Source organism: Hirundo rustica, chromosome 12, assembly GCF_015227805.2.
Source record: "Hirundo rustica isolate bHirRus1 chromosome 12, bHirRus1.pri.v3, whole genome shotgun sequence".
NCBI classification, from domain to species: Eukaryota; Metazoa; Chordata; class Aves; order Passeriformes; family Hirundinidae; genus Hirundo; species Hirundo rustica.
The window spans coordinates 4,540,474-4,550,025 of NC_053461.1; the positions used below are offsets into that span (position 1 = coordinate 4,540,474).

The following is a 9,552-nucleotide window of genomic DNA, read 5'->3' on the forward strand; positions in this document are numbered from 1 at the left end:
AGGAGACGGTGGCTCCTTGGCCCTGCTGTCACCCTGTGCCTGCGAGCCGAGACTCACGCTGCGGCTGTGCATTTCCCAGAGGCCCAAATCGATGGGATTTGTCAGGGAAAGTTGGGTGTCTCGTTTTTTGTACTGAGGCCTCCAGGCCTGCAGGAAGACTATGAGGGGCCAGTGCCTGCCTCCCACCAGGCTGGGAGAGACAGGAAGGAGCATCCAGTCCAGCTTAGGAATGGCTTTTATTCATGTTTCCAGAGCAAATTGAGGTCTTCTTTTGGCATCACAGGGTGCCAATCAGGCTGGTGGAGAGAAGGAGAGGGTGGTACCCTTGGGATAGCCAGGGTAAGAGCAGGGAGGAGAGGGACTGTCCCCGGCACATGGATTTCAGTGATGGCTGAAGTGGGTTTTAATTCATATTTCATTGCTAAAATGCTGCCAACGCTCCAGTTAAACCAGCAAGCACCAGTGCCAGCTCCTGATCCTGCTCACCATGATGGGGTGAGGAGATGGAACATGGCAGCTCCCCACCGAGCACCCATGGCCCTGTTGGATGGACTTTGCCATTGGGCTGGCAGCAAAACACTTCCTTGGAGGCTTAAAGCTCCAGCTGTGATGTCACCTCACCAGAAGTAGCCCCCAGCAGTGGTTTCATTAATCATGAGTACACAGCAGGGGTGAAGCTGTCACTGAACCTCCACGGAATGACCAGCTGAGGCACCGGGTATTAACAGGTTTTATTTCCCCCTGGCCACCCTTCTCAGCACTCAGTCTTCATGCCAGGAGCCAGGGGACTTACTCAAGGAGATGAGATGCAGAGCTGGAGGGTTGAGGAGATTCAAGCTGTCCATCTGGCCTCAGATTTATTCAACCCCCTTCATAAACTCCAGGAACTCTGCCAAGGGGAAGACATTGGAGACAAGAGGTGTGTGGTGAGACTGAAGTGCCCTCATAGCTGCCAAGTGTGCTCCTGGCAGTTTTTCCCAGCCCTGTCTCCTTTTCCACCCTCACGATATGCAAGGGCCAAGGGGGGGATGGCTACTGTTCCTCTGACTGTGGTGAGGACTCCTTGTGACTCCTGCTGGAAATGTCACTGGAGCCCAGCGTCACCCTCAGCTGCCGCCAAAACACTGGAGCTGAGTGCCAGAAATGGTCTGGGGATGATTTGGTCAGCATCACATTCAAAGATGCAGCCCCTCAGAAATGGTGCTTGTGTTAAGGGGGCAGGAGGGGACTGGAGAAAAGGGGCAGTGCTTCAGTGCAGCAGGGGGATGGTTAAGGCAGCCCCAGGTCCTTGCTCCCATTTCACAAGTGCAAGAACCTCCCCATCCCTGTGCACACGTGCTCCTGTCAGATGTATTGCCCAGCGCTGCGTGCATGAGCTCATGCTCATCTGAGAAGGCCACCAAGACCATGGGAGCTGCCTGGGGGGATGACCAAGGGCTTGTGACCAAACCACATGCAAGAAAGAGCCCTACCGTCATAGTCAATCCTGCCATCGTTGTTTTTATCCCCATCTTTCATCAGTTCTTCTATGTCATCCTCGGTGATGGTCTCTCCTGTCGCCTGCAGCATGATCTTCAGCTCCTCGAGGTCGATGTAGCCATCAGCGTTCCTGTGCCAGGGCACAAGAGCTCAGGACCAGCCAGAGCTGCTGGGGAGGGGGAGCTGGGCTGGCTGCCCCCCTCCCACCACCCCACCACGCTGTGCTCATGGCTCTTACTTATCAAACATCCTGAAGAGGTCTGAGAGTTCCTCCTCGGTTTTTCCTTTGCTGTCATCTTTCATACACCGGACCATCATAACCAGGAACTCATCAAAGTCCACGGTGCCGCTGCCTGCGGGAAGAACGGATATTCTGGGACCAGCACCAAGATCCTGACTGAGCTCCACACTTCTCCATGAGCTGCCCCACCAGACTGGCCCACCCAGCTTCCCTGCACAGCCACATCAATTCAGAGCCCCTAAACCTTAAGTGGTGGTGTTAAACTCATTATTGTTAGAGTTAAAAACTAAGACCGACATCAGACAGTGTGTGTACGAGTCAAACTGGAGGAATATACAAGGTCTGATGCCTCAGTCTCTTCTCACACGGGGCTGGAGGAATGCAGGAAAGGGGAGTCCAGCTGGAGCCATCAGCTGGAGCTACATCGGTGGATGGGCAATGCCAGTGACAGATCACACTTCCCTTGAGCAACCAAGGGCCAAAGCTCAGGAGAGCAGCCCTGCAGCAAAAGTCATCTCTCAGGATGCTGGAATAAGTGACTGAGGCCTTTCTCTGACCTTGAAAGTGAATTTTTACCTTTCACAGTCATTTTGCCTTGGAAAAAGTCCTTCTGGAAGCACCAAAGAGTGGAAATTCCTGCCATGGAGATAGCTATCTATCTCATTTAGGTATTAATATTGAAAGCTCCAGAAGGCAGGTGTTCATGCAGTGTGGGTTTGTACCCACAGTATAGTACTGTTGTTTTCAGAGACTCAGATGCTTTCCTTTTTTGCCTGATTTTGAACTGGTTTTTTTATTTTCCAGTTACTTAGTGTGGCATTTCTGCCCAAATGCCCACAGTGGATTTTGTTATGTGTGATCATCAGTATTAAATCAGTACACTGATTTAACTGGTATTGACAGTTAGTTATGTGGGGGCGTGCACACTTGAGCAGTGAGAGACTTTTCCTGAAGATAGAATCCTCTGAAATGGCATTTCTGAAATGGAAGTTCATCCATTCAGCCTATGTTTTGTTTTTTAAAAGGACCTGTACAATTTCACACCCCAAAATCAGTTCAAGCAGTCTGATCATTGTAGGAATTAAAATTTCTATAGTTGCCTGGAAGTTCCTTGGAGGAACCATGCTGAGGTTTGGTGGGTGTTTAGTGTCCTTTGAATTCCCAGCAGATTGCACCCCACAGCTGTGACGTCCCCGGCACGGATCCTGCCAGCACTGCACAGATGGCCCCCACACCCCCAGATGTGGGGATGGTGTTTGGGAGAGGGGAAGCCCAAACTTCTCACCATCTTCATCCACCTCATCTATCATCTCCTGCAGCTCCTCAGGGGTGGGGTTCTGCCCCAGCATCCTCATCACCTTCCCCAGCTCCTTGGTGCTGATGCATCCATCCTCTGCCCCCAGCACGAAGATGTCAAAGGCAGCCTTGAACTCTGGAGAGAGAGGGGAGAGGAGATGTGAGAGGTCCTGCCCTGCACCTCGATCCTGCAGGCAGGGAGCTCATCCCAGGCACAGCCTCCCCTGACTGTGCACCCCAGGAGTGCCCAGGCACGGCGTCGTGGGACAGCCAGGCACAGCACAGAAGCTACCTTGCTGGAAATGCTGGTGGGTCAAAGTCCCTGGCTCATGCCCTGCCTTGGCCAGTCTGGCCAAAGCATTTTCCAGAGTGGTATTGCTGAGGCAGGCAGGGCTGCTGGCTGGGGAGCTCGACTTTAGGCTGTGGGGTCAGGTTGAAGATGCACCTACCATTTTTTTGCTCTTCTGTCAGCTGCTCAACCTGTAAAGAAAACACAGACACCAAGTCATTTTAATTTTGTCGGCATCTCTAATTGCTAAAAGGACGCAATATTCGTTCAACAGCCTTTGCCAGGGTCAACAAAACCTCACAAGAGGCCACCTCGTGGACCAGGGAATGCACAGCCAGGGGGGTTTTGGCACCGCAAATTTTTGTAGTCTAAGAGATTCTTCCCCTTAAAGAAAAATTATTCACATCTCCTTTGAAGCAAACATAACTTCTCTGGAGTAACAGATGCTAATACATGGCAGAAATAGCCTTTGTACAAGCAGGGAAAGCCCACTTGGAAAAGGAGATGCCTCTGTCAACCATTTGGGGATAATTTCTTGTTGCTGGCACGTTTCACTGCAGGATGGCTGCACTGCTGAGGGCTGGTTGCATGTGGGCCAATGCCAGATCAGAGATGAGACGTGCTTGAGAGTTCCCTGGGAAGGGAGAAGTAGACAAGACTACCCCTGGTAGTTGTTTTCCAGCCCTAGATTCAGGAAACTCCTGCCCTATCCAGAGCTTAACTGCTCTGCCTCCATCTGAGACAGCGTTTTCACAAAGGCGCCTGGCTCTGAAGGGAGCTGCTATTCCCTTAGCCTGTGTTGGGAACCTCTCTGAAGAAATGGCCTGTGGAGCCAACAGGCGTTAGCTGACATGGGCTGGCAGATTGTTCCCAAACTCTGCCCTAATTCAATCCCCACAGAATCAGTGGGAGCTTATTAGAGAGCATGAATTAACGAAAATAATCAATAGGGAGAGCAAAGGGGAATCAATCAGCTCTGTGCCATAGCTGTTTAAGTGCATTTCTCTCTGGCTTCGTTCCAGGTACTGCTTAGCTGAACCTGGTGCCCTCACCACCACGTCCACTGCCCCTTTGGTAGTATCCATGAAAACATCAACTCTTCCTTCGTATGCTGCTCAACAGCCAGGTAGGCTGCTAGATCCAGCCAGGTAGGACCCCATACCTGCCCTGTCTGACCCCACTAAAGTCTCCTTGCTGCCACCTCCATGCAAGTGGCCCCCAGCACCCATCCCTGCCATGGTTTGTCTGGGAGAGAACTCCACAACCCAGAGCTGTGGCACTGTCTTTGAGCAAAAGATGATTCTTTTGCCCCGAAGAGCAATGGTTTTGCAAAAGCCAGCTGGTTCTTCCTGCTTGCAGCAAGAATCAGAGGAAGTACTTTTCCTTAGTGGGACAGAGCCTGTGGGAAGCAGGCAGAGCATTTTATCTCAGTCCCCTTGCTCCAGGAGGTGAGGACTTGTCAGAAAGCACTAAGGACGGCGGCAGAATTCTTCTCCACTGCTGGAGGAAACCCAAGCCCAGTGTGTTTCTGATGCTGCTGGAGGCAGGCAGGCAGCTGCTGGCCCTCTGTAGACATTGTCTGGGCAGGGCAAGGGCAGCCACCACCACGCTGGCCACAGCCACGTCCTGCTCCATAACACTCTTGTCGCAGTCGCTATTTATAAACCTGGGTGAGAGAGGTGCTGGAGATAAAGATGAGCTGCCCGATTGTTCCCAGGCTTTGCTATTTATCCTTGCAGCCCTTTATCTGGACACTTGTCCCTGGCACTGTTCTAGGCACCGCTTAACAGAGCCTAAAAATATTCCCAAAATAGCTTTGTGTTTGCACACCCTTATCTAGGCATGAGTGGGTAAGATGAAAATCCATTGGGTTCTCTGGCTGCACGTAGGGGATTTGGCATAAATATTAATATAATATTAATATATGCTACCAGCATGCAGAAAATACACAACTATTGACTTTTGAAGCCTCCTTGAGCACTGAAGTGAGAGATGTGGTGTATATAGATTAAATGCATTGTTGCTATAGAGTGACATTTTTGTCACAGAGATGTCTCTTGAGCTGTTCATAGTTCGCTCTGGACATGGGTGCTGTTTGCTGCCTTATTCCTCTTCTCCCTCCACAACATTCCAGGAGAGGTTTTTCTGACTGCAGTGTGGAAAGGCAAGCTCTAAGCTCACAGCTCTGCAGCAGCCGTGGTAATGCCAAATCTGCTGTATTTGCTTTTTTCACCTCTTCTCTCCATCCCATGGTTCCCTTTGAAGTCAGACGGGGGAAACGGAAGTTCTTTGATTTTTTCTCACAGGTAAATGTTTTCTTACAGTCTAAATTGTGGGAAATAGATCCACAAATGAGCTGTTTGTCTCAGCTGTGCCTGGCTTGGACTTGTTTTTCCTCTGTAAAGGTGTTGGGAGTTAATGCCCAGGACTCAAACCCTACATTTACCTAATTAATGAGCATGTGGTCTCTGAGGAGGACAATACAATGAGGAAAGAGCCTGTACCTTGAGTCACGGAGAACATATTTAATTACAAACCTTAATTAGAAAGGCCTGCATTTTCTTTGATATTACAGGTTCCATTTTTCTCCCTTTTGAAAGTGCTGGTTGGGGGACTCAGCCTTTCCTGGACCTTTTCATGCTATCAGGATCACTACAGGGGCTCCATTTCATAAGGTTCAAGGCTGACCAAGGGACAGGGGATGTGTGAGCATTGGGGTGTTTTTTCTTCAATTACCTACCAAGGACAATATTGCTTCCCTCTAAAAACCTTGGAATAATACTAAGACTTGTATGATGCATTTTTTGAGCTCTTGCTTAAAATCAAACTTAATCAGCTGTATATTTAAGGGAGGGGGGAAAGCACCAAAAAGCTCTTACTGTAAATCCAGTTATGGATGGATTATAGCAATAGCAATCCTCAGAAGCTATTTTCATCCTTATTCCCCTCACATATCTCTGTCTACATTACAGAATAATGCAGTGTTCTTATTACAGACCAAATAGTTTGGGTTTACACAGTGAGCGCAGTGTGCAGCTGTGGAAGTTAAAATAGCCTAAGGATGGCCCACGTTCCCCAGGGCATAGCTCACATTCTGTATTGTGCACAGCACAAAGGAGGAGCAGCAAAGCAGAGGAGGGGGTTTGGAAATAACTGAGAAAAAAACAAGGGTTTTTTAAATCCCCCTGAAAAACATTAAGCTAAAGAGGGGGGAATATAGCAATGGCAGAGTTGTAAAGCACTAGAATGAAGAGGGTGAGATTTAACCCATACAAATAATGTTTATTTCCTGGGATCTCCTCCTCTACTTTGTCTGGGCTAAGAGTCATGCAGGTTTTATTGAGACTTATAACTTCATCTAGGAACCATCTCCCTGCTTTACAGTGGGGAACCAGGGGGTCACTGTAAATAATTTAACAGCAGGTCGAGAGTTTCACACTTGTAAGAGGAGTGTGAAACTTCCAGAGCTGTGAGAGGGAAGGGTCTGTGTCCTGGATGAGGATGTTGACTAAAAGTTGCTGCGCTATAATTACTTCTCATTTCCATTCATCCACTGAATTATCGCTGTAATTAAAATTCAGCGGATGAATAATAATGCACTTTTGAGGAACCTACAACAAAAATCCCTGGAGCCATTTCAGACCCACTCCCCCCCTCGCCAACCCCCAGCCCCAAAGGAGGGACACTCACCGCTGCCTTATAAATGTCATCCATGGCCGGAGCAGGTGGGCGAGGGGCCGGGGGCTGTCTCGCTCACTCTGCCGGCGCTGCCCTGCGGGCACGGCTCATATAGGGGGGTGTCGGCCCCGGGGGCCGGGACCAGCCCACGGCAGCCCCGCATGCCCGGCCCCCCAGGAATGCCTGCCCTGCGTGCCTTGGGATGGGGACACAGCCGAGCCTGGCGCTGGCACGTCCGGGGCCGGCCGCAGCCCCGGCCGCAGCCCCGCTCGGCGGCAGCTGGAGCTTTCCTCGTGACTTTGTTGTGGGATCGGACCTGCCGAAATCGCTGATATATGGCGGCCCGCGGCTGTCCTGGCTGGCCCGGTGCCGTCGTGTCACCTCCACCTCCGCAGTGTTCCCCCTGGAAGAGGCGTCAGAAAGATTATACTGCGCCCGGCGGGATTGGGAATCACGGCAAAGGCGCGCGTCCCAGAATATCCCTGTCCGGCGGCAAATGTCCCCCGGGGCGGTGGGGACAGGGGGTGTGAGGGCCCCTCGCCCCTCGGCTGGGTGTCCCCAAATCCAGCGGGGCCGATGCCCTCGGGAGCCGGTGCCGTGCGCGGACAGGCGCGGAGCGGGGGGAATGTGCCACGGAGAGAGGTGTGGAGGCAGACGGCGCTTTGCCCCAGCCTTCTGCTTTCAGCTGGGACTGCAAAACGTGGGGATCAGCTGTCAAAATGGGGGTATCTACTCTGTTTGATTCCAGGGATAATTGCCAGTCCTTTAGGAAATCATGACTCGCTTCACCCACCCCGCAAGCTGACCTGTCCCCACTGCAAATAGCTCAGATCCACACTCCTGGATTTCCTGCGGATTTACCACGGATTTACCCCGCCACGGTGGAGGGCAAAACACACTAAAGGCCTCCAAGTGATGAGCAGTTTTCTCAGTGCAGGGAAGAGTGTTTTAATCCACAGCAACCAAAGACAAATCTCTCTTTTAAACGATTCAGGACTCCCTCTTGTGTCCAGAGGGCTCTGACACCTCAGGGTGGCAAAGTCTCACATCCAGCTGCTTCATTTAAGAGTTACTTTGCGAAACTGAAAATGCAATTGTTAGGTTTCATCTTTTCTAAAAATCTCCCCTTAAGAGGAATCATGCTGCAGTTCCTGTGGAATGTGCAAGCCAAAGCAGCATTACCAGGGAGCCAGGTGGTGTCAGCACAGAGTAGGGATGCAGGTGAGTACAAAGCCATCCCCAGAACACATCCTCCCAGGTTTTGAGTCCTGAAAGATTGACTGAGTGCAGAGCCTGATAGGAACTGTGGTCCTGTGGCACCTTGATTTGTCCAGGCTTCAGCCCAGCCCTGCCTCTGCTCAGCAGATGGAATAAAAAGAAAAAAGGTTGCATTTAAGGGATTGATTTTTGAAGCAGTTAGCCTCCCTAATTTGAATGTATTTAATATTTTGGTTGCTTTTAACGCACATAAGTCAGAAAAAGTGGCAGAGGGAAGCAGCTATTTTACTAAAGGTCATTGCAACCTGTTCTTACGTGAGGGCACAGGCTGGGATGGGAGACCTGCTGTCCCTCAGAACCGAACCATCTCCCAAAACCTCCTGGGTAACCCCAGAGAGACCTTCCCAAGGAAGTGCTGCCCCAAGGCAAGCTCCAGAGCCTGGCTGCTTCTTCCCACTTGTGATTCACTGCAGAGACAGTGGGGTGGCAGGTGCCAGCTCTGGGCACTACCAGGCACCAGGGCAATCACACCTGGCCCTGTCCCTCCATCCTAGGAAGTGATGGCTCTGAGTCACCCTGAAAACAGCCCCTGGATGCATCAGAATGTATTTAGGGTAAATGTAGCGCAGGAGGGGGGCTCTAGCATTGCCTTTAAAAGGTCTGCTGGAGAGAGCTGGGGTGAAATTCAGGTTGGGATGTGGAGGAAGGGCCTCTGTGCACTTAGAGAGGGGGAATCTGGGCCACTGTCACCCTACACACTGGCGTGGGAAAGCTGCAGTTCTGTGAACATCTGATGCCAGCAGCATCTTACAGAACAGAGCTGAGCCCAGAGGAAAGGATGAAATCCCATCTGGCAGCAGGAGGTGATGCTCCTCCCAGGGAAGAGGCATCATGCCAACCCCTGCCTCCCCACTGGCTGCCTGGAGACAAAGCTTCCAGCATCCCCTGGCTCTCCTAAGTTGTTTCCTTACAAAAGAATCGGGAACTGGGGTTTGGTGGGGAAACCCAGAACCTCTGCCATGCAAAGCATTGGGGGTGGCTACTGCAGGGATGGGGTGTTCTGAGGGAAAACCACCCTCTCCTGCTGCTTCCTTTGCCTCCTCACGTGAGCCCCATGGCAGAGAGGCTGTGGCTATCTATAGTCTGAGGGCTGCCAGCACGAGCACCCTTAATCTGGGCATGGCTGGCTCGGTGACACACCGGCTGTCACTGGGCTCAGGTACAGCCCGTTAGCTCCGGCTCCAGCTGCATCCTGACATGCTGTCCCTCTTGTTAGTCACTCCAAGCTACCAGGACAAGTGGGAAGCTTTAACTGAGCTTTTTTCCTCCAAAACTTCGTTTCAGGTTCTCA

General features: G+C 51.3%; 1 protein-coding gene across 1 annotated transcript; it reads right to left on the bottom strand.

Annotated features, from left to right (window-relative positions):
• Positions 1–714: 714 nt before the first annotated feature.
• TNNC1 (troponin C1, slow skeletal and cardiac type) lies at positions 715–7,144 on the bottom strand. Its single transcript, XM_040076417.2, has 6 exons — positions 6,996–7,144; positions 3,466–3,496; positions 3,006–3,152; positions 1,718–1,832; positions 1,473–1,609; positions 715–889 (listed from the first exon to the last, which is right to left on the bottom strand). The coding sequence occupies exons 1-6, from the start codon at positions 7,017–7,019 to the stop codon at positions 858–860; spliced, it is 486 nt and encodes a 161-aa protein (XP_039932351.1). The 5' UTR covers positions 7,020–7,144; the 3' UTR covers positions 715–857.
• Positions 7,145–9,552: the final 2,408 nt, after the last annotated feature.

What these genes read in the sequence shown, in the direction of transcription:
- TNNC1 (XM_040076417.2), bottom strand. Translation starts at nt 7,019, where the DNA reads ATGGATGACATTTATAAGGCAGCG. An exon ending in ATGACATTTATAAGGCAGCG is followed by an intron (nt 3,497 to 6,995) that starts GTGAGTGTCCCT and finishes TTTTCTTTACAG; the next exon opens with GTTGAGCAGCTGACAGAAGA. An exon ending in GACAGAAGAGCAAAAAAATG is followed by an intron (nt 3,153 to 3,465) that starts GTAGGTGCATCT and finishes CTCTCTCTCCAG; the next exon opens with AGTTCAAGGCTGCCTTTGAC.